At 53.1% G+C, this 24,198-nt stretch overlaps 1 protein-coding gene across 3 annotated transcripts in view; it reads right to left on the bottom strand.

The window, feature by feature from the left end:
* Positions 1-10,105: 10,105 nt before the first annotated feature.
* TNR (tenascin R) overlaps positions 10,106-24,198 on the bottom strand; it is a 173,665-nt gene continuing 159,572 nt past the window's right edge. For all 3 annotated transcript variants that reach the window (XM_053663732.1, XM_053663733.1, XM_037145574.2), the window contains 4 exons: positions 23,333-23,429; positions 20,000-20,161; positions 18,357-18,520; positions 10,106-17,342 (listed from right to left, as the gene is read on the bottom strand). In XM_053663732.1, coding sequence (XP_053519707.1) covers positions 17,223-17,342; positions 18,357-18,520; positions 20,000-20,161; positions 23,333-23,429 — 543 coding nt within the window. In that variant the 3' untranslated portion in view covers positions 10,106-17,222. The remainder of the gene's footprint in view (positions 17,343-18,356; positions 18,521-19,999; positions 20,162-23,332; positions 23,430-24,198) is intronic.

Below are 24,198 nucleotides of genomic sequence, written 5' to 3' on the forward strand. Positions count from 1 at the left end.
CCATGACTCACAATCAGATTCACTCAGAGTGGACTTGTACTTGGAAGCTAAGAATCCGAAAGAGCTGGGCTACACAGACACCCTCTTGGTGAGGCTGATGGTGTCCATGGTAGCTCGATCCAGCTTCCAGAGTCCATGGAGGTCACAGTCCAGCAGCAGGGACAGCGTCCAGTAACAGCGCTCGCTGTCTGTAGAACAGGTAGTCGCAACTGTGTCCGATTGAAGCAGCAGTCACATCTTCATAGAATCAGTTCTGTGCTAGAGTTTTGGGTGTTTTTCTTGGCTGAGCGACATTTAAACTGGATTCTGATCCTTCTGGAGCCTCCACGGGCAGCCCGATACCCTTTCAGAACCCCTTTCTGCCTCCGTTACCCATCTCGCAACTGAGAAGCTCGACACCAAAACAAACGAATGGTCAACATTACACAGTGTTTGAAAAGAGGAGAACAGACACTCATAGTTCTATCGCTTTAACACAAAAGCAACTAGCCCTGGGTATTTCCGTGGACAGACCCAGTCTCTGTCATGAGGTGATTTTGAAAATTTGAGCAATGGCCTATATTATTATGCAGTTTTTTTTATTTCAATGCTTCTCACAATCTTTGGTGTGTTAGTTCACTTTGAGGAGATTCCAGAAAAAGACAAATACATCATGTGCAGGTACTTAGTCTCTGGTCACATGGATTCTGGTAGAAGCAGGTTGTCAGAACAAAATTAGGGCCAAGACCTCCCAATCCTGACATTAATTTAATTTATTTGGGCATTTCCAGCTCACTAAAGAGCATATCCAACTTTCCACCCCCTCCCCAGGCTGAAGGGTCGAGACCGCACGCAGTTTGTGACCTGACGCAGACTGTAAAAGAAAGAAAGAAAACCTGATATTCCTCAAAGAAAGAAACTCGAGGACTGCAGACAGGTTTTCCATGCAAATCGAGAGTCTCTGGCGTCCCCAATACGCCAGGTGTGGGAAGAGCAGAGGTGGAAGGAGACTTAACTCAGAGGAAAGAAAAATATTGGCTCATCCGCGGGGCATTGGTGTTAAAGGAAAGAAAAAAACACCATTTTCACTTTATTATTATGTTTTCACCTGCTGAGTTGGCCCCAGGAAATACAACACTTGGCTGCAGCCTCATCCCAGCGGCGCCCGTAACTCTAACGGCTAGAACGTCGTGCTGAGAGAGGCACCGCCATGAATCTCCATTCAAGTTTATACTCAGTGGGACAGGTTGTTTCACTGCTGTATCCTCAGAAGGTAGAGTAGTTGCACCATAAATATTTGTAGAGTTAATAAAATCTGTCTCCTTGGGGCAGAGTTTCGCTTGGCCTCAACTGACAGAGGGGTGAAGCGCGAATCCCCAGCAGCCCGAAACTTCCCATTCGGCGTGTATCTGTGCAGAAAGACAATAGCCATCCTATTCCTGTAGGTTTCCTTTGAAAGAGCGTCAAGTCACAGACGCCTGCGGTGTCCTGTTCAGCAGGAATTGAGTCTGAATTATCTCCTCGCTGCAAACACGCCTGGTCGGAAAACGCGAGGCTTCGTTTCTAGTGATGTAAAGTCCGGGTGGTACCTGAGCCACTTTCTGCTAATAACAGCAGAGATGCAAATTAATGTATGTCTTACAAAATCTTCTTCAAAGCCTTGAATAGTGGGCACAATACAGCAGCAGGGATGTCTCTGTCCGACATCTAAGGGGGAGTGCAGGAAACAAGAGGGTGAGCACGGTTTTTACCCTGCGGGCTGTTGCTAAATCTGATAAACCTGAGCTCCAATTTTTATAGTTTTTTTAGGACAAGGGGTGGGGGGGGGCGGAGAGAGAGCGAGATAAAGGGGGAGATAGCAGAGTCCAGTGCTTGTTCCAAATTCTGGAACCACAGTGGGTCACAGATCGTGTGTAAAGATGATCCCAACTAAATCCAACTGCACCCTTCCCTTCTGCACGCAGGACATTTCAGGGCAAGTTGCCTGAGCACTGGACAAAACAGAGTTAATTAAAAAAAAAAAAACAAAACTAAAACCAAGAAACCCAAAACAACTCTTCCTTCTCATTAAACTCCACAGCTGACCTTTGTGGGGACATGTGAAAGTCCAATTCCTGTGCCCGGGGTGGTCCAAAGACCTTTAAGTCCCCTCTCTCTGACACACAGCTGTGCAACAATAACAGACTGATTTATGAGGTTGTAAGCATGGTAAAGTCAAATCGTGGACCCCAAAAGTACCTGGCAGTAAATCTAATAAAAGATGTGTAAAACCTCCCCGAAGAAAATTAGTCAGACTCCTTCACTGAGAGACATTGCAGAACATGCAATAAGTTGAGATATATTTTCTGTTTACCGACTCAAGCCCTCCAGATTGCGAAGAGACCCATTCTTCAAAATTATTAGGCAATGCCATGTCAATAAAAATATCAATTTTGGGGGAGTAGAACTTGACTAGATGATTTAAAAATTATTTGGACATGCAAAGAATCAAGAGGAGCCAAACGCTCTCGAGAGAGTTGAAGAAAAAAGTAAGAGGTCTTACCCTACGGATGCAGAGTTATTTTAAAACCCTCCCTGTTTACTGAGATGGTGTGGCGCCAGGGGCTGGTGACGACAGGAAGACAGTCGTCACCAGCCCCAGGAAGACCAGGAAGACATTAGGAGGCTGGCTTTCCAGGTCGGTGAGTCAGGACCAACTTTGAAATAGAAACTGCTGGGAAGGTTTATAACTCATATGGAACGAAGAGAAATGTGTCCTTGCCTCACACCATAGACTGTGTTGAGCCATCTAGAACGGTCGTTTTGTAGGTCAGAAAGCACCAAATGTAGGCAGTTCCTTCTCATCCCACCTGGCCAAAAATTCCAGGTGGATTAAAAACCTAAATGTGGGAAATAGAAGCACAGCTACAGGAGAATGTTTTCACGTCTGGGGATCAGAAGACAGGACCCGGAAACTCTACCCATCGAGGAAAGATTGGTAAATTCGATTACGTCGGAACCAGAAACACTATGGAAGATGCTGTACAGGGGGTGGAAACACACAGCAGAGGGCAACAAAGTATTTTAAATGCCCCCAACTGACAAACGCTTCCTATCTGGGATATATAAAAATAACTCCTAAAATCAGTAAGAAAGTGACGGGCAAACTAGTAGAAAAACCCTTCAAGGAGTTACACAGATTTTTGCAAATTTGATGTAGTTTATTATACAAAACTGAAAACTTCCATTTTTTAACCATCACCACTGATCTCAACAGAAAAGCCCCTGAGCACTGAGGGAGCTGTCAAGCTTAGCGGGGCAGACGGACACAAGTGTTTCAAAATTCTAATTTTCTTTTGAGAGCCAGATTTTATCACCAGATGCAAACACCGTGGATTGTTTTCCGCAGAACAATAGGCTCGTTGGCTGGCTTTCGAGAAAATGCTCACGAGATACCCGTGTCTAAAAAGACCCCCACTTATTTGTTGCCTGGTCTTTCAAGTAAAAATGGCGCCATCCGAGAACAGAAGCAGGGACTTCAGCCAGAGACTCGGCCCAGCGGTCTTTTCCTCCAGTGATCACTGAACTCCCGTGGGTGGTAAAAGCGCTTGGAGCATCCTTCCGGTCCAGTCACACCGGATTAAAAAGACCTGCACGCACTCAGGGTCAAGATATAATAAAATTAATAATTTTTACTTCTTCAGTGAAACTGGCATTCGGCTTGGTCTGTGCCGAGCATCTGCAGCTTTGTTACCATCTCTGCCAATGTCCACGCGATGAAAAAGCTCAATATTGTCTTTGGGGTCTTACAAAATGGTTTGGTTTTAGTGGATTCCCCCCCCCCCCCCCCCGAAGGTCTCATGGACCCCCGAGGGTCTGTGGACCACAGAGTGAGGGCTGCTGCCCTGGATGGGAGATTTCGCCAATGTCAACAGCAAGGCGGTTGAAGAAACATCTAGAAGTCAGATGTTCAGTTATCTTTCTTTTTCACCACAGGGTCTCTCAGAAGCACCTCTCTGAGCTGGTAACCAAGGACATTTTTATGGGGGTAGAGGGTTGCTCCGGCCCGCGGAGCAATCAACTGGGGCTCGACCACCTACCTGGAACAAATGAGTTGGGGGGACAAGAGGCGCGAAGAATGGCAGCAAGACAAAAGATTCTGATCAAGCTGCAAACTTAATTTTTCCGAACTGGGTATATATATGGGGGGGAGGGAGAGGAAGGAGATTAGGTTGCTTGCTATTGGCTAGCTTGAGACAAAGAAGGGCCCGCTTATTGATTACTTGGGTGCAACTGGTACTCGTGGACACCTCATGTGCCTGTAGCTGATTGGTTGTGGAGCGCATGCACACCTCATGTACCTGTAGCCGATTGGCTCGTGGAGCGCACAGGTTCCTGTAATCAATGCAATGTTTTTAGCTAGAAGCCAGGTGTAAGGTTCCCAACAGAGGGTAAAGCTCTTTTGACTTCCATGTGAGTACATACAGGGCAAGAATTGGGGGATGGATGTGATGAGGTCAAAAGAGAAAAGAGGCAATTTCAACTTTTCTTAATTTTTGTTTCAGAAATAGAAGTTAATAGTAGGTTAATTTTTTAGACTGGGTCAAAAATTGCCTGGGGTCTCAAGGTTATGAAGCTACTTACCATATTTTGTAGGGCAAGTTTCTTTTAGCATCCAGTAACAAAAATCCCCAACCCTCTTCAAGAACAACAAAAGGGGATGGTGTCATAACCCCGGGTCAGACCGGCTTCGGTAACTTGCTGCATCAGAACCGGTTCCTTTCAGTGTCTCGGTCCAGCCCGCATGGTGTCTGCTTCATTCTGAGCCCACACTTTTCCACAGAGAGAAAAACGGGCACACTTTGCAAGAGCTTTGTCCGTATAGCACAGAACTCAGACGCAGTGGGGGTTTCATCCCTTGAGCCACCAAAAAACAAAAAAGAAAGAGAGAAATGTCGACTCTAACCTTCTGGGACAGAATTGGGACTGGTGTTCACTCCCAGCCAACTTGAGTGGTGGGCCAGAGCAGAACTGTGCCCACGATGCCCAGCCCCTCAGAGCACTGATTTTCGGGGGGCGGGGATCATCTCTCCCCCAGGGGGCGTTTTGGTTGTCATAGCTGTGTGTGTGCGCGCATGCACAGCCGGTATCTGGTGGACAGAGTGGCGCTAGCTGGGTTCTTCAGAGTGGCTTGATCTCGGGAGAGAAATGAATGGTCCTGGAAATCCCGTGAGGAGGTGTAGGCAGACCCCAATGGCAGGGTCACTTTGCGAGTTGCTTTGGGGGCTCTTGATCCAAACCATGTGGTGAGAGATCATGACAAAAGCAGCACGTCTTTGGCAGCAAGGCGTGAACCCCAAATTTCCCTCCTTTGCTGTGAGCTCTCTGGCTTCACTCCTGTGCTTGAGAGACGGACCCAGACCTGTCCCATCCCCCACCGGGAGGACCCAACGTGAGGGCCACTGCTGCTGTCACGCTGGCGTGTCGAGCCTCCCTGGTCCCAGGGGACCTGCACAACTAACCTAACGTTCCACGGTACTATGGTGACGGCCTTTTCTAAGCACAGAACTAGATCACAGGGCCCAACAGGCATGGTTGGGGTGGCAGGAAAAAAAAACCCAACACTGTGGCTTCTCTGAAAAAGCTGGAAGCAAACATGGCGTCCCTCCCCACGACCCCTGTGAAGGGGAAGGGCCTGTTTGGGAGGGTGAGCAGGCCAGGTGGGCGTGCAGGAGGCTTGTGCGTCTCTGCCACGTCCTGGGGCCGCCATGGGTTTCTTTCACGGACACCTTTCTGCTTTCTCTTCTGCTTCGTCTCTATTCTTGTGACTCAGTTCAAGTTCCCCTTGGCTGGGGCCTGCTCCCTGATGTCACAGAGCGATCAGGCCTGCAGCCTTGGGTGACCTCAGGCGTGCAACCCTGTCCACACTCTCCTGGGACCGTGAACAGTCGCCCTGCCTCCTTGCTCAGTGGACCAGAACCGGCCAGAACCCAGGCAGGATTCGGGGACAAAGCCTTCCTTCTTTCTGTCTTTGGTGCCTAACTCACCCTCATTTCTGTTTTTCTTGAGAAACCTCCGTGACATATGAGACTGGGAGGTATTGGGGGATCTTAAACAATCAATACCATTTAGTACTGCCCACCAGGGGCGGGCCCCAGCCAACGGTCTAACCTACAAGTGACCCTTGATTTGAAACTTAATGCAGGCCTGGAGAATGCATTAAGTGGCGCACTGAATCACGGTGCGTCGAACTCTCAATTTCTGTAAGCACCGTCTTGTGAATTCCAATCCCTGCCTCGGAACCTCATCTCATGCCCACAGCGATTCCGGCAAAATGAAACTGAAAAACACAGATAGCTCTTCAAACATTTATAAACTACAGAAAAAGAGATTCAATAGAAAATCCGTAACAAATGCTCCACCTGGGGGGCCTCTTTTGTCTCTCGGACCGAAATGGACTGGAGGATGCTTCTTAAAATGTTGCTTTAATGAAATCTCCATCGAGGTCGTCGTCTTCCGAAGATCAATCGCACAGCGGTGACGCTTGGTGGAGGCTGGTTTTGCTGGCCAAGGGCAGATTGTGTTTTTCAGCGTCTGGATATTTGGGTTGTTACAGCTTGGGGGTGGGTGGTGGTCCCTCTGGGGTTCGGTGGCTAGAGGCCAGGGATGCTGCTGAATGTTGTACAGCGCACAGGACAGTTTCCTGCGACTAAGGATGACCTGACCGAAGTGACCGTTGTACTGGTGCCCTGCCCTATAGCAAGCATGGACATTTGAAACTGAGTTAAAATTCAGGTTATTATTATTATTATTGTTGTTTGAAAAACAGAAGGTGGGCTGTTGAAAGCTGGGTTTACATGAATGTCTCTCAAAGATTTTAAATGGTCCGTGATGCGGTGGGGGGAGGGGGGAGGGCAGGAGGGCAGCAGTTCGGTGCTGCAGGCTGGCTTCTTTTCTGTCGGGGACTCTGACATGACACCAAGTCAGCCGAGGTGCGTGTGACAGAGACCCAGGGTGTCGATGGGGACAATTATTGCAGCGTAGCTTTGGCTGTAAATACAAGCCTTGGCGATTACGCTGTGGGTTTTATTTATGGAAGAAGCCATAAACAGTGAGTGTGGCCCACAAATCACGCCAGGTAGGGCCTGCACGCAGACGTAATTTACACGGTCCCTCCTAGTTTCCTCTGTTTTTCTGGGATCTTTCAATTTCCTGCTCAGCTAGCATATTGAATCTTCATCATTGCGACTGCATTTCTTGTAATTTATGCTCATTTCTCAGGAACCTTTACAGGGCTGATTGTTCGTGGCAAAGAGCAGACCCTGTGCTCTCCCAAGGGTCGTGAAGGAGGGCTCAGCAGTGGCCTCGGTCACAGCACTTCTTCCTGAAGATCTCAAAGGGCAACACCACCTGAAAGTACCAGGGCACTTATTTTCTGATGCCCTCTCCCCCCCCCGCCCGCCCTTCCCCCCTGGGAAGACTCTATAGCACTTAATCTTTTGAGAAGGTTCTATTAGCTTTTGAGATTCAAGAAGCTCCTTAATTGCTGCTTTCCGTAGTGTTGGAAGTGTTGGAAATGTGTCTGAGTTAAAAGCAAATTGTCAATATTGAAATGACAGCCTTCATCTTAATTAACTGAATTCTTTTGCTGTGCATCTCTCTCCGGTTCCTCGTGAACACACAGTGTAAATTGGGAGACTTCACTCTGTTTTATCGGAAAACCTTGGACTCAGGGGGCTTTACACCCATGCACGTGGAATGTTGAGACTGGGGCGTGGGGAGTTTGGTCCCAGTGGGTGAAAAGGGAAAGCGGCAACAAGGGATGAAGTCTTTTCACAGGGGACCAGCCCGTCCGTCTCTGTGCCTTAGAGATGCCATTGGGCCTGGTCACAGTAGCTACTCCCAGAATGCCTGGCGCGATGGGGGAAGAGGAACCAACGGTGCACCTACCTGTGTGTGGATCGGTGGGCCCAGGCCGTGCTCTTTCTATCATTCCCCAAAAGCCTGGGCGGTGGGGGGTGTATTGCCTGTATCCCCCCAAGAGGAGAGAGGCAGGCTCTGCGGGTCCCAAGGGCCCTTAGTCTGTGGTGACATCTTGCAGTCACCCGGCAGAGAGGTCACTGCTGAGGCACGTGTCCCCAGGGACACGGGGCATGTGACAGGAGAGAAAACACTCCTGTGTTTAGATCGGGTTCCTGGCAATTGCTCTGATTCCTAATGCTGCCAACATTTCTCTTGCTTAATAATCCAGTTTTAATTTTACCCGTGGCAGTTCTGGGCTCCCACAACACGGCGATAATTAAATCTGTGTTCCAATGGTTGTAGCGGCACCCAGGGGGCTCCGGCAATGGGTGAATTATCCTCGTTTAAGTGAGCGTCTAATGTCGGCATTGAGCTACCTCAGGAATAAACCCTAATTACTGAAATTCCTTGACGTTCCTCTTTCTCCCTTTCGTTTCCTCCTCCCGGGAACACACAGGATGGGATTCCAGGTGACGGGTTTTACGTGCCCAGGATGATGGTCACCTCTCCAGTCACACGATCCCGAGCGACTTATTTAAAACGGGGCCAGGAAATGCGGCTCTTTTAAAAAGGCCGCTCTGGTCTGCTAGTCCAGACATCAGTGTTTTAGGAAGGGAGCCCCCGGGGCAGGGCTAAGAAGGTGCCATGCCCTGGGTCACGTAGGGCGAGGCCCACTGTGTCTGGGAGCTGGGATTTTGTGCCTGTGTCCAGGGCTGGGGAGAGGCCTGCTGGTACCTAGAGAGAACAGGAGGTAATAACTCTTTTTGGAAAAAAAAACACTATTACCAAGTGTGTGATTCTGTGCCTTTAAAAACAACTCTCTCTGCCTCCCTTTTGACAAGGGGACCTGGAGAAAGGTCTCTCCCTCCTGGCCCCGGGGGTTCACAATGTGCAGTGGGTCCCTGGCCGCCAGGAGGGAGCTCTGTGGTTCAGGCCCCACGCAGTCCGGGAGCCACGCAGACACACACGAATCCTCCACCTCTCCTGGCCCTGCCCCTGCGGGCTGTGCCGCCTCGTGCCCTCTGACCCCGCTCGTGCTGTTCCCCCCTCACGCATCCCTGCTGGGTCATCCCGCGTGTCAGAAGCACCATTACAGCGCTGTCAGTACCTGCATCTGTGAGCTTGGGGAGCCAACCTGCAGCCAGACGTCCTGCACGGCGCTCTGCTCGGGGCTGCAACCTGGCTGGGTCTTACCTAACGTTACCTGGAGGTTACCGCTGGTCTTACAGTGTGCGCTGGGGCCATTTTCAAGGGAGAGAAGGAAAGATGTTTCCCCGGGGGACCAAATCTGGGGGCAGGTGGGCCAGGGAACTGGAGACAGACTGAGCGGACGGGAGGCAGGCTCAGCAGGCTGGGCCTGTTGAAGGTTCTCCGCCAGGGCCCATAGATGGCACCAGTGCCTTGGAGATCTGGCTGCCTCGGGACGCTCCAGGCTCAAGGGAGCTGGACAGTGAGACAGCGTGTGTGGCCGATCGAGGCCTCAAAACCACAGACAAGGCCAGTGCGGGCGAGGCTGGGCCATCCAGCAGAGGCTGCCACCGTCGGGGACCTTTTCTCTCTTTCTTGTTTTAATCCTCATCCGAGACATGCTCATTGATTTGAGAGAGAGGGGAAGGGCTGGGAGTGGGGTCCTGGAGAGAGAGACATTGATGTGAGAGAGGAACGTCAGTCAGTACATGCCCTGACCAAGCACCGAACCTGCAGCTAGGATAGAATCCACCACCTTTCGGGATCGACTGAGCAACCCAGCCGGGAGGTGACTTCTTTTGGTGGTGAAAGCGAAGGGTGAGATGAAAGACTCAAAGTGGGTGGGAGATAGCAAAGAAAGGAAGCGAGGAAGAGAGGAGGAGGGAGCAGGGCAGGGGAGGAGGAGTTTGAGAGGATACAGCGACAGAACAGCGTCGGGGAAGTCAAGGGATGCAAAGGAAGAGCAGAGCAGAGCGGGCCACTAGGAACGAGAACAGCGTCCGTGAAAGGGGGACACAGAGATGTTTTGGCGGAAGTGGCGGGTGCATGCGCAGGGCGGGTCTGAGCAGAGAAGGGGCAGATGGGCCATCGAGAAAGGCCTTCCTCCCCAGCGGCCCCCACAGGACCCACAGATGACATTAGTCTTCAGGATCTTTTATTAACGCATAGAAAATGTGTTTAAAAAAGGAACTATACAGAGGCTAAAAGCAACCCGGACTAGAAATACTAGTTAACAATGGTTAACAGGCGGAGATCCCGGTCTTTGAGCTACAGCGCGTGAAAGGTCGGGGGACATTGGTCTGTCCGCTCCTTTCCTGGACGTTTTCTTTTTGTTTCAGTTCCTTAGCGAGCGCACCGCCCAAGGAGGGTGGACTCCAGTTTCTCCTTGTTTTCCTTCTTCCTTCCAGTCTTGAAGTAAATGCTTTTCCAAGCACGCTGTAGCTACAAAGTCAGTCAATTGGTCTTGTTATTTTTACCCCAGAAGGCTATTAAGTGTTAAAATGGCAAACGCAAATTCGGAAGGACCGGAGGATTTGGTGTCGTGAGTTCTCAGGACCACGGTGAGGTGGGTTTCAGCGGGCCCAGCCCCGGGAACGCCTCCATCAAGGTCACAGTGGCCCCTTAGCGTGCCTGGCATGCCTCAGGGCCCCAGTGTATTTGAGGTTGGAAACACTGGGCTGGGGGAGGTGTGGATGTTAGGGAGGAGCCCGGAGACTGATGGGAGGAGGCTGGGAGTCCAGGCCTCTGAGGGGACGTGAGTGGGGGAGGGCGTTGGTCGGGGAGCACTCTCGCCTCTTGGTTGACGTGACTGCACTGGCCACGGTGTCTTCTGCTTCCAGCACAGGGGGTCACTGCTGCCCAAGCAGCCCTGTGTGGACGACGACCATGACGTGCAGAACAGATAGCTGCTGGGGAGAGCCATCTGTCCTGCGTATGGAAGTGTCACTCATTTCAGAGAAAGGGGTGCATTCCTGGGGTTTTGGCCTGGCAGCTGGTCACTAGGAACAGATTTCCTTCTCAAAGGGGCAGAGAGAGCCCACTGTCCTGCGAGCTCCTTGGCCCACTGGGGAGGTGGAAACAAGAAGGGAGAGGGAAGAAGAACTGGGGAATGAATGAATGTCACCTGCCTTCTTCTGGCCTCATTCTACAAACACGTCCACTGCTGCGCTCCTGCAGGGGCCACGAGGAGAGCTGTCCTTGTGCCCCCGAGAGTCTGGGGAAGGGAGCCCACATTAGTCTGGAACATGCCAGTTTCAGCTTAAAAACTCTTGGGATTTCTGCATTCGATACCACCCGCATCGGTCTGAATACATTAGTAATGTAACCTTTTCCCTCCCTGGTTCAGGAGTAAAGTCAACACCCGGGAGACACCTCCATGTTCGTTCTGTGGCTCCCCCTGCCGTCCTGGCGTTGCCTGCCCTGGTTTGGGGAGAATAGCTCTGGAATCTTCCACTTTGCTAATGTTGCACCGGTGAGAAAGGGGCTGCAGTTTCCCAAAGTGGTGGGGTGGGGGTGGGGGAACGACTGTGTTCTGGTCTTCACCTTCCCTCCCAGCCTTCTGACCCCCTCCCTCACTTCCCATGTTTTAAAAAGAAAAAAGGACCTGTCTGCTGTCAGGATGCTCTCACTCCTGACGGCGAGGTTAAAGATCCCTGGAGTATGTGGCGAAAACAGTTCAAACTCCCTTTTCTCAGAAGACGGAGAGGAAGTGACCTTAGAAAACCCTTGGCAAAAACATTAGCAAATTCAAGACGGTAGCCACTTGGCCACATATTACAAGGGGCCGCTGCTCCTGCAATAGCAGAACATGGGTTCTAGAACCAGACAGAGCGTGTCTGATGGCGGCGGCTCCACTTGGTAGCGGTGTGATTCGGGGCGTGCTCCTGACCCTGTCTGTGCCTCCCTCCTCTCATCTGTCACATGGTTAAACTCGAGTTGGGGCTCTGGTGAGGATTCAGCAAAGTACTGTGTGTCTGGCTCCTAACGCAGGATCTGGAAGACAGTGGGAGTGCAATACTGCCCCATCTCTTAGCCTTCCTTTGGGGAGAGGAACATTTGAAAGCCCACGTCAGACCTGAATCAGCTGTGTCCTGCACTTGAGCAAGTTGCCTAACCTTTCTTGGCCTGGACTGTGAAACGTGGGAGTTGAGTCTCTCCCTTCCAGTGCTGGAGGTGTGTTCCCAACATTTGCCTTTTGGAGGCAGTGTTGAGCACATTAGTGTCCAATGATAGGATGTTAAAAAGCACCGCAGGGTCTCTCTGGGGCTGCTGAACTGTTGGGAAGAAAACAATAGCTCTCATCCATGTCTTTGTCTCCTGACCACGTCTTGGACCCCAACCCTCCCTGTGACTTCTGGGTTCCACTCCTCCTGGAACGTCACGTGGACTCCAAAGAACCCATGGGACCAATGAACCAATACCAGCACCTGGGAGAGCCGGTCAGGGAGACGAAAAGGGTTAAGTGTTTCTGAACTGGAAATTTAGTGTCACCGGCCTCACGGCTGGCAGTGACGAGCTGTTTTATTAAGTTAGCAGAGGGGGCAGCGTTTTTCTGAGGGACAAGGGTTGTGTTATTTGGATGTTCTGCAGCAGCCTGATTAAGCCTGAGGAAGGAGGGAGGATTTCCGGTTTGGAGAACAGGCCACACTGTCCAAAGACAGAGAAGCTGGCCAAGGACATTGGGACAATGAAGTGCTGCAGGTGCAATGAAGTCATGCTTCAGGCAAGGGGTGACCTTGAGAAATTAGCCAGAAATGCTTGGGAAGAGAAAGTGGGGCCCAGGCAGGACGGGCTGAGCAAGCCAGGAAAGTCCCTCTGCTTCTCCGTCCCTGGGCAGTGACGGGCCCTGGGGACCTCGGCTTCTTCTCGGGTGCAGTGGGCAATCTGCCAGGGGGCTGGTGAGCGGCTGGGGGCCAGAGAGCAGGGAGCTAATGCCGGCCCCTCATCCAGGGCCCTGCATCCCCGGCCTCTGCATTTTTACTGTGGGCCTGTCTGGAAAGGCCTTGCTTTTAGCCTGGAATGATCCACTGGTTTATTTTTTTATTGTCATGTGGCATTTTATATTTTAGTCTCCCTCCCAGCTGTTTCTCCAGCTTGAGGAACACATTTGGGTCTGAACGAATCCAGTGTGGGACAATTGGGGTGAATGAGAGAGAGAGGCATGTGTTAAATGGGACCTGAACCTCCACAACAGGCCCTCTTCAAGTTCACAGGGGATTTTCCCTACTTGCTCTTAGAGGGTTGTGTTTATTATACTGTGAGTTCTCGTTTGGCTTGGTGGTGCCCTTGTGGCTGCCGAGGAAAACCCCATCACACTCGTGTGGGGTCGGATTATGGAAGAAACAAAGATGTGAGGAAGCAGTTAAAGATCTTCAGGAATGTGGCCCAGCCAGGGGAGGCTGCAGGCTCAGCTGGGAAGCCAGGCCTGTGGCTCACCTTCGGAAGGGCAGGCAACCTGTCACCGTCACCTGGAGGAAAGCGGGCCTTCCAGGGAGGCCGGGCAGAGCTATCGCAATCCGGAGCTCCAGCCAAGAGGCAGACTCCCCGGTTCAAGAATGATTCACCCTGGACCTCTGAGGTCCAGGGCCCCTCTCTGTTCCTGGCAAGTGAAAACAAACTGTCCCACCCGCTCTGGGATTACGGCGTGGAACTCACGTTGGAATCTCCCAGAAATTCGTTTTTGGCGTTTTAAGGGCAGATAGTGAAGTGGCAGAGGAGGGCCCCCTTTGGAGGGAAAGAATTGTAAGGAATTAGGCCGAGTGGGAGGAGTCTGCTGATAAGAAAGAGGCCAGAGAAAAGCCCACATTGGAGTCAGTGGCTCCACCTTTCCTGAAATGCTGGGTGGAGGTTTACCAAAAAAGAAAGAAAGAGAGAAACTATTTTGAAGCCCCAAGAGCCCTTGCACACCCAGGCCCCAGGGAGCCGACTTCAGCTCCTCGGCTTGGTGCATCCTGTTGTCACAGACAAAGAGGAACTTGGGAACCCTTTCTCAACTGACACTTTTCAAAGGGCTTTCTGAACAGGTTCCATGACAACCTTTTGTGCCTCAGTCTACAGCTCCGACCTGGCACTGGGTCTGAAAAGTCGACCTGTGGGCAGGCTGCTTCGGCTTGGCCCCCGCGCCCTGGCGCCCTGGGCTGTCCGGGTCTGTCTTTGAGGGGCCTGCTCGGCGCAGGGAGCTGGTGGATTCCCCGGTGGACATGGACGGAGCGGATGCGCAGTCTCTTACTTCTTTGTGAGGATGGGTCTGTGAAGGGTGGCGTGGGTTTGCGAAGTTGGCTCTGCATTTCCTTGCTGCCATTTTTGTTGTTGTATTATTTTTTTACAACTCAGTCTCTTGTGCAAATCCGTGGGCTTATTTTCGTGGATCTTAGCTTGGTCTGGATTCTTCTGGAAGCCTGGAGGCTCTTGTCCTCACCCCCATGGGGGTTCACACGGGGTTACAGAAGGGGCCTGGGGCTGTGCCCGCCACCTGGTGGTGACACTCAGAAGTCTCCCTCCTCCAGATGTGGCCCCAAGGGCCAGCAGTTTTCCACAGACCTGCCTTCCCCATTCTCCCCACCCCCTCTGCTTTTTAGCTCCTGCGGCTCCTTCACCTTCCAGAAGGGACCTAGGGGATTGTGAGTGTACCCTGGGGAAACCACCCTTTTCTGATGGGGGAACACAAACGGGACAGACTGCCTGCTCCCGGGTGTGGGCAGTGAGCCTGCTGCTGTCACTGGTGGGGTTTTGTTTGCTTCTGTAAGTCCACATCCGGATGTGACTCCTGGGCAGGGCTGCTCTGTCCCTGTTGTGTCCCTGGAGGGAAGCTTCGGGGCTCAGGGTGAGTGCCTAGTGGGCGGCGAGTCCCGGGTCCACCCCTGGGAAGAGCTGGGAGGAGCCGGGTTAGCAGGAACCAGTGAGTGAAGGCAGAAAGCTCTGGCTCAAGTTGACCCTAGGCCTTGGGCAGAGAATGGGCACGGTCTGTTAAATATAGTAAGGACTCGTGAGTAAATTAGTCTACTTAATGAAAGGAACGCAGAAGCCCTTCTATAGAAGGTTGGGCGAGCTAAGCTTTGAAGTCCCTTTCTTGCTTTCAAGTTCTTTAGCCTGAATCTGGGCAGTTCTGCGAAGACTATTTATAGAAGTGCTCTGCAGGGTAAACTGGCTCCAGCAAAAGGCGGATTTAGGTTTCCATGGATGCCGTGGGCTTTCACCAGAACGGCGACGACGTGAGGGTTCAGAGTCCTGTCCTGTTTCAGTCCCCTTGCTGAGGTGGGCTGTGGGGGACCACCCAGGTCCTGGGGCTCTGCTTTTGTGGACAAAATGCGTGCAGTCTCCTGCTCCTCATAATCCTCTCTGCAGTGTGAGTGTGCGTTTTATTTACGACCCCTGAATCAGCCTTCCTCGCTCCCTCCCTCCCTTTCTCCCATCCTTCCTTCCTAACTACAGCAGGGTTTCGGGAGAGTCTTTGTTACCTGATTGTGCTGTCTTACCAAGGCCAGTTCCCACTCAGATTTCAGATCACAGGGGAGCACTGCTGGCTGTCAAAGCCGAAAGGGAAGTTAGAAGCCATAATCTGTCCTGGGACAGGTGAGGGACCCGAGGCCCAGAGAGGTACAGCGACCTCCCTGATGTCACACAGCCAGCGGAGTGTCTAGAGCTGAGCCTCTAAGTTTCCTCTGCAGCCTGCCTCCCGCTGGTCACTGGTGGCCCACTCTGGCTAAGTCTTATTTAATTTACAGGTTTCTAGAAAGGATTTGTTTTCCCCAGGTTTCTCCTAGTTTTTTCGAGGCCTATGGTGAACTGAGAAATGAAAACGTCACCGCTGTTGTTCAGCACTGCGTATGTCAGTCCCAACCACCCCTGCAGCGTGACTTCCCATGACATCACAGGTGTGAGTGTCTGCCCAGGGGATGGTTCTTTCCTGGCTGTCAGAGCTTGCTTAGACAGCGGGGGGCTCCATGGGAAAACCATCTAGACTCGGGCTCATTGTGACCGGCCAGGGAGGGCGCCCGGATGCCCCGGCTGGATCGTGCTGGTACAGGAAGTGGGGCTGGGGCCCCGAGGACGACGGGGTGGGGGCAGCTGGCAGACGGAAGGTGGATGCGGTGGATGCGGTAGGGACGGCTGCAGCAACGCTGGGTTTGGAGCAGTTGCAGGGGCCTGTTGGGGCTTAAACATCAAATCACACCGGTGAAGACAGCACGTCCTGTCAGATGGAACGTGGGCCCGCAGCCCTCCCCGTCCACCTGTGGATTTCTGGATGCATTTCCCTCTGGCGCTTTTCATTGTTCCTCTCCGAGGCAGAGTAATAAAAGGAGACGGAGAAAGCTCCTCATGACCTCACCGCATTAAGGAGGTCGCTCCTGTTTCCCGTGGGACCAAAAAAGAGGAAAAAAAAAACCAAGCACGAAACCCCCAAATGGTTCCTCTTCCCAGGGCTTATCAGTCAGGACAATGGCTGGCTGGCCATAGAAACCTCTTTGTCTGACTCTTATTAAGCTACTCACACAAAGGGGAGCCTGAATGAAGATAGAAGTTAATTTGCAACTCAAAAAACCCCCCAAAAATTCATGGCACGTAGGACTGGAAAGAAATCAGAGCCAGGGGAGACCTGGGCTCCCCACGGGACCTCGCATCTCACTGGCAGATGCCCTGAATTCTCCTCCTTTGGTCCTTTGCTCAAGGCCTGGCCACCAGGTGCTGAAAAGCACAACCACCCTGCGCCCCCCTTCCACTCCCAAAGAGGGTGGGTGGTGACTCAGGCCTCACTGGGACAGGCGTGCAGCTCCGGGAGACCTCGGGTTGGCGGGACAGGGGGAGGTCAAACTGCCGCCTCCTCGGGGGAGTCGCTCACGAAGCTCTTGCCGAGGCTCCCCCGTGGACTAGGGGAGCACCTGGTCATCGAAGGCAGTGACCAGAACAAACCCGTGGGCGTGAAGGGCGTCTCGGAAGGAAGGAGAGGGGAGAAGGCACATGCCTGTCCCCACAGCCACCCGACTCCAGGACTTGCCTTTGAATTGGTCTTTGAAGCAAACACCTCCCTTTCCTCCTGGGTGGGATGAGAGGGGAAGGTCAAGGTTGGCCGGGTAGGAGGGAGGGTGGACTGAGGTCCAGCTTGAGGGCAGCAGGAACCACGGGCAGCTAGTTCTCGGCTGGTTCCTGCTGCCCCCGGCTTCCCCCTACACCCATCGTATGTAGCAAAGCACAGTACCATGACCCCCTCACCCCTGGTGTCATATTATAAAAGACAAAGGACAGGAAAGGTCAGTTGGCTGGCGGCCGCCCACGGCTCAGAAGTGCAAGGACCGCCGTTTCCGCCCCGCCGAGGGACGGGGGTTGTAGGGGCGCGTCTTCATTTCCACAAAGGGGATGGAGAACTCGTGGCCTTTCCAGTGGTACCAGTTGATGCCCTGGGAAGGGGGGAGAGGTTCATGTCAGACCTCCTGGGACGGGGCTGGGTTCCCAGTGAGGTCAGGGCTCAGCCCATTTCCAGCTCTTCCTTTTTTTTTTTTTTTTTTTAAACGATTTTATTTATTTATCTTTAGAGGGGAAGAGAAGGAGAGAGGGAGAGAAATACCAATGTGTGGTTGCCTCTCATGCATCCCCTGCTGGGAACTGGCCTGCAACCCAGGCCTGTGCCCTGACTGGGAATCAAACTGTGATTCTTTGGTTCACAGGCTCACGCTCAGTCCACTGAGCTACACCAGCCAGGGCCCAGCTTTTCCTTTTAAATGGGCCTGTGGCCTGGATCTCTACTGGGAATGTATCTCGGCTCTAGGTTTTTGGGCTTCAGGATTCGCCTGCAGCAGGCACTGAAGTTGAATTTCACAATCCCACCAGCACAGAGGCATTTCGAAGAGAGTAACTGTGTGTGACCACCCATTACGGGAGAGTCAGGTGGTCTGCACCTACAGTGACCGACCCTCTGGCTTTGCCCGGGACAGTGGGGTGTCCCTGACTGCTGGACTTCCAGTGCTACCACTGGGAAAGTCCCAAGGGGCCCATCCTATGGACGTGTGGTCTCCAATGGGGACGGCCAGTCCAGTTTACACTGGTCCCTCCCTCCCAGGGACACTTCTGAAACTCAAGTGGAGCCTGGGAAGCTGTCCTCGGCTTCCCAAGGCTAGAAGATTGTCATGGAACCTTCTAGATGAGGAAATGAAATGGGGCTGCAGGGGCTTCTCTGGGGGAGTTCTGGCTCCTGAGTCCGGCCGCCCCTCTTCCTCTGCCTCTACTCTGTCCTGCCTGGACCCCAGGTCTGCGTTCCTGTCCTCTCCACGGTCCTCCTTTCTGGAGACTCTGAGTATTTCCTTTTCAAAGGCAGGGGGGTGGGGGAGACCACACGTGCAGTTAAAACAGAAAGCTAAGGCCCCGTGGGCTCCACAGCTCCGGGTCCTGCCGGATGGCAGCCGAGCACCACCCACCTGACTGTGCCTGGACTCCCCGTATTTCCCGTTGAGGTTGGACCGGTGGCAGTTCTTATACCACCACGCCCCCTTGTACGACAGGGCGCAGTTGGTCACTGCAATGTCATTGTCTCTGTCCTCGGTGGAGAAAGGGCGTCCCTGATGGTAGCTGAGCGAGTCCCCTAGAAAAAGAAACCTTCATTAGGCTGTTCAACTTGCCACTCTTCAGCCAGGATCTTCTGGACCCCTGACCCTCTCCCGGCCAACCTGGTGGCCACTGCAGGGTTCCCTCCACTTAGCCCCCACACGTCCACCCAGTGGTCGGCCTGGCTGTACTGAGCCTCCTCCACCTTCCCCGGGTGGGGGGCAGCCGCCTGCACGCTGCTCCCTCCAACTCATCTCCTCCTCCCCCAGCCTCCTGCTCAGAACCCTGCCCCTCAGCTCCACCTCACCCTGTCTGTCTGTCCCAGGCCGGCACCAGGACACAGACATTCCTGACTCCTTTTGTCTCCAGAAGGGACAGTGACAAGCCATGGTCACCGCCATGCAGCCTGGCTATTTTTGAAATGATTTGGTCTGTTGGTTTGTTTTGCACACTGTATTGTAATGGCCACTGTGTGTCCCAAGTGTGGTCAGTTGGACCTTTGGTGGGGCACCATGGGCGGGGCTCCTGGCCATTGGGAAAGGTCTGAAATAGGGAGAGTAACAAAGGAAAGCGTGTCTTCTCTTTGGCGTAGTGCACCTGGCTGAAAAGAGAAATAACTGGGCAGAAGCAGAAATGGAAGGGCAACATCTTGATGGTCCTCTTAGTGCCAAGAGGCAATAACATGTTGCTGAAATTATACACCAGCATTTAGCCCTAAAACTGGAGTTAATGAGAGGACCAATAACTCCACGTACCAAACAACAGAACATTTGGCAGAACAGGTTTTATGACATGTGCTATAATAGAACCAGGAAACAGACTGGCTGAGCCCAAGAAGCGGACTCAGTGTTGTGTTCTGATAAAACTATTAATGCAACGGAGCTTCCAGAGACAGTTGTTCTACTTAGCAGAACTTCCCTAAAAATCTATACAGAAAACAGGCAGATGCACGCAGTGCTTGTGGAAGGAGGAAAAGCAACGTGGCCAGTGGGGAACATTTACGTCCGCTGTTTGCTCCTTGATGGGGTGTGATGATGACGTCTGATGGGGGGCACATCTTGGAATCTGGGGGGGGCCCAGTTTGCTTTCATTGGTTCAGAGATTGTTTTCCTCAATGTCACTGCAGGGGAGCTGTCTACCTAGACTGTAGTCGGTTCTGCGCTCTCTGGATAAGAGCCCGCCGTATTGATTCATCTAGACAAGAAAACTAATCGAGGGCCCTCCCGTCGACCTTTGTGTTTCAGACCTTAACCACACTCTCACTGCACTTAATTGCACTTTTTCTCAGTATTCTGTGAAGCAGGGCCGGGATCATTATTACAATTTTCCAGACGAGGAAACTCAAGTCCTGGGAAATTGATTTCAGGTCCCCTGAGTGGTGTGGGACGGCCTGGACCAGAGCCAGAGATCGGCGGCCCTGTGCCCCGCTCACTGGCCAGCAGGGAATTCCCAAGCGTGGGGGCCCTGACCTTGCCACACGGCCGTGGCCCTGGTGCCTGCTCCGGGGCCGAGGTACCTGCGGTGCCGTTGTAGGTGCCGACGCGGAGTTTGTACAGGCTCCTGCTGTCCTCCACGGAGAACTTGTCGTAGTAGGCGAAGGCGGCCTCCTGGCCGTCCCGCAGGTCCACGCGCAGTTCGTAGCGGCCCTGGGACGTGATCCTGTGGATGTTGTCCAGCCCTGCAGAGATGAGGGGGGAATGCGGGAGCCTGGCCCCGGCAGCTTTGGAAATGGGGGTGAGAAAGGGGACTGTGGCTCGAAATAAGTGTGATGAGGAAGAGGGGGCGTTTTCGGAAACCCGTGGGCCGCACCCTTCCCAGGCTGTTGTCCTCCCAGACTCTGAATTTCCTCCTGCAAGAGGCCAGAGCAGGCGTGCTGAGGAGTTCCCGCTGCAGGGCAGCTCAGGGGGCCTGATGTCTTCTGGGGACCAGGTGACAGGCGGGTCCTGAGCCTCAGCACTCCCGGCTCTGTGCCCGCCACCTCTCACTCCAAACATGGTGCTGGGTGAAAGGGACCAGAGGCGTCCTGTGGGCATGAGCCCTTTGGTCCGAGTGACAGGAGGAAAGAGATGGAAACAGTGGTCAGGGGAGTTCAGGGCAGACCCATGGCCGGGATGCACAGAGGTCCTGCCGTCTCTGAGAAGCCCGTGAAGGAAGCAGTCTGTCCGCCTTTCTCACACCCCCCTCTCCCCCAGCCTCCCCGCAGCTCACACTGCCTCCTTCTTGGATTACTGCCCTTGACCCGACGGCAGTCCCTTCATCCTGGAAGCTACACTCTCTGTCCTCACACCGAGGGGCAGACCTCCACAGTGCTTGAAGGTGCGGGTGGGAGGGGGCAACAGAAGCCTGACCCCTTACCCCCAACCCTGGGAGCAGTCTATGCTCAGAGTGTCCCTACGGATCAGACTGAAGCTAACCTCCAACCAAGGCCTCATTTTTGCACTTGACCCCACTTTGTCTGACTTCTCCCTCCCCCTTCTCCTGAGAGCACCTCCCAATATATCCCTTGAACAGGAATCTCTGTCCCAAGCTCTGCTGCCAGGGGACACAACTTAGCAGAGAAACTGGGGGTCACAGTGTTACCCCGACCTGAGCACTACTGCCTAACAGCACACCACCAGGCCAGGCCTGTACGGACCCTCCCCGGCTCCCTGTCACCGACGGCATCCAGTCCAGACGTCTCTTCCTGACTTTGCCTATTGCCCGCGCCCTGGTCCAGCCCATCTAACCTCATCCTCTTCCCCTGGCTGTGGCTTTCCTTTGGCTGGCTGGTTCCTTCCCTGCCCTGTTTGCACATACGGAAGGAGCCCTGTCTTCCCTGTTTTCTGGTTCCTGTCCTCTCAGCACCCTACTCCTCCCTCAGTGCCTCTCCACGAAGCCAGACCCGTCCTTCTCTGAGTCTCTGTGGCTTCCTTGTCAGTGGCTCGTAGGTTGGTACGGTGTTTCCCAGTGTGGGGTGACATCTCTGATGATATGACAAGTATTTGGGGCCTAAGGACTCAATAACCTTGAACGTATAGGGAGAGAGAGATTACCAAATTCTCTGTCTTTCTTAATAGAGTAAGGAGAAGCCTTAGCCCTGATTCTAACCCTGACTCTCAGTCTCAGTTTGGTTCTAAGTGCTTCTGTGGGGCAGCACCGACACTTCCTAATGCCCACCGTTACCAGCAACGCCAACAGGCCGGCAGCCCCGCATTTAACCGCCACTTAATAATATTAACAGGGTTTTTGTTGCGTTGACTTTTGAGGCTCCTTTTATCACTGTGAATAATGAGCTTTCAGTCTTCGGCGATGCTTTGACATTTCCTTCCCCAAACAACAGATTTAATGAACTAAAACGAGTGGCACACGGAAGACGCTAAGTGCACAGGTTTGGGGCACGTGAGCCCTGTTGGCAACGGGTGCACTGATTCATGGGTACTGTCTGCCGCCTCTCAGAGGGTGAGGGTGTTTTCCTATTCATTGACTTTTCTCTCAATGCTTTTATATGGCTTTTACCGTATGCTTCTATCAGCTACATCAGCAAACACACATCTGGGCACTGAAGAAACTGTCAATATACTCTTACCATTGACTGATCGATCAATTGATAGCTACAGTTGAGGCTCGGACTCTGCCCCAGGCACTGCAGTCGGCAATGTGGTTAAGAGAGGAACGTGATGTGGTCCCGGCCCTAAAGGAAGTTTCCATAGTATGCTCTGTAGTCGTGGGAGAAAGGGAAGGGGATGCTAATAAGGAGTGGCTAATTCTCCCACAGGCAAAGGGCAAGGTCAGTGGGTAGGGTGGGCCCTCCGGGTCTTTGAATATACACAGACAGACATCACGGCGCCTAGAGGAGGGGACAAGTGGCCGGGAGAGTGTTCCTTGCAGAGGAGACATCAGTGATTGTGAATGTTTGGAGGCTGGTGTTGGGCTGGGGGCACGTGGGAAGGAGAGAGGTCCTCGGTGGTGGGGAGGCTGGACGCCTGAGCGGAGGTGTCTGGCTTTCACCTGCTGGTGGTGAGGCCTTAGGAAGTTTTACAAACGGGCTTCACCACTGCTCAGATCGTTGGGGTGAGTAAGACCGTCCCGGGGCCACGTGAGAAGTGAGTAGTCCCGGAGGCACAGAGGCCAGTTAGGGGGAGAAAGAGAATGAGACCCCGAGAGGCAGCAACAAGGAGGTGGAGAGGGGGGTGCCGATTCGGGGTGCCGTCATTCTCCTCCCCCTGCTCCCCCGTCCAAATCACTGAGAATCTAAGCGAGAGGGAGACACAGGTCATAAAGCACGTGCTGCTTCCCGGGCGTGGCACCGCCACGGTCTGCCTGGGTCAGACGTGTGTGTTTTCGTCCTCACACCTGTTCAGTCCTCAATCGACACCTCCCGCTCGGCCAGACCTCTAGGAAATGGATGGCTACCTCTGATGCCATTCTCAGGTTTCTCCATCCCCTGCCGAGTCAGGGAAATCACATCCCCCAGGGAACTGGACCAGAGCGGCGGCCTCCTTCTCTCGGCCCCACAGGCTGGCTGGCTGTGCCTCACTCGTGAGAGGTGTCCAGCCGCCCCGGCGCTCCTCATGGCCCCTCGCCCACCAGGCCGGTCCCTGCCTTTGTAGTTGCCTCACGTCAAGACCCATCAGCCTAAGAGACTATTAGTGAGGATGGAAAGAGACGGAGCAAAGAGAAAAGCGCCACAGTAAGATAACACGGATCAATAGTGCAGCCAAACAGAGCCAGCGGTGCTGAAAGCAATTCGCAGGCTGTCAGCTTCTCAGCAGACACGGGGCTGCTGATAACCCCAGATGGACCTGGAACGGGGAGAGGCGGACCGAGAGCCCAGGCAGTGCGGCGAGGAAAAGCAGCACAGAGTCGTTACCCAGCCAAAACTCATCCTCCAGGTTCCCGAAGCCAACTCGGTACTCCGCCCACTTCCGGAAGAAGTCGGTTTGGCCGTTCTGCCGTCTCTGGAACACCTGCCAAGAGACGGGGAAGATAATGGGACACCGAGAAAAGGAACTGGTGCGCGTAAACTTGCTGTCTCTGAGCTCTGTATCTGCGGGGATGCTCAGATAAGGAACATGGCCGTGCAGAGCTGGGTATTTGCAGAGCTGTGTTCATAGGAGACGCCCAGCACCTCTCTCAAGGCACAGAGGCCCTGACGAACAGGCCTGGGTAGGATGTTGCCACTCATTTGTACCCCTACAATGTAGAATGGATTCAGGGACACATTGAGCCCCCAAATAGTCAGGGCAAATCGGCTTGGCTCACCAGGGACTGCGGCAGAAAGCATTTCTCACCCAAAGAGCAGGACCAACTTCAAAGCAGCCGGTCCCTGCCATCCTCCCAACGCAGGCAAAGCGATTGCATGTCATTCATTTTCCGAGCTGTTTAAGTGCTAATTTCATCTAACCTCCGCTACATCAGCCTCGGCTTCTATCTTCCAATTATGCTTTACCAAGGAGGCAGAAATGCGTCGGAAACAGAAAAGGAAATGTCTCCCAAGAGCAGCTGCCGCTATTTCCCTCCATTCAGAACCTCGTTTCCATCCGCACCCACCCAGCTAACGCTGGACTGCGTTCGGGCCAGGCTACAGGAGCCCTGTCTGCCTCTCGGGCTGCACTGCTGGGTGGGGACAATTGTGAGGCCACCCTTCTGTTTTCTCTGTTCTGAACAGTCAGATGTGGAAGAGGATACTCGCAGGAAGTGGTGTCTCTCTTTTCCTAATTGAGGAATTGGTCACTG

The sequence above is a fragment of the Artibeus jamaicensis genome, unplaced genomic scaffold, assembly GCF_021234435.1.
Source record: "Artibeus jamaicensis isolate MK-2021 breed Jamaican fruit bat unplaced genomic scaffold, CSHL_Jam_final contig_327, whole genome shotgun sequence".
Taxonomy (NCBI): Eukaryota; Metazoa; Chordata; class Mammalia; order Chiroptera; family Phyllostomidae; genus Artibeus; species Artibeus jamaicensis.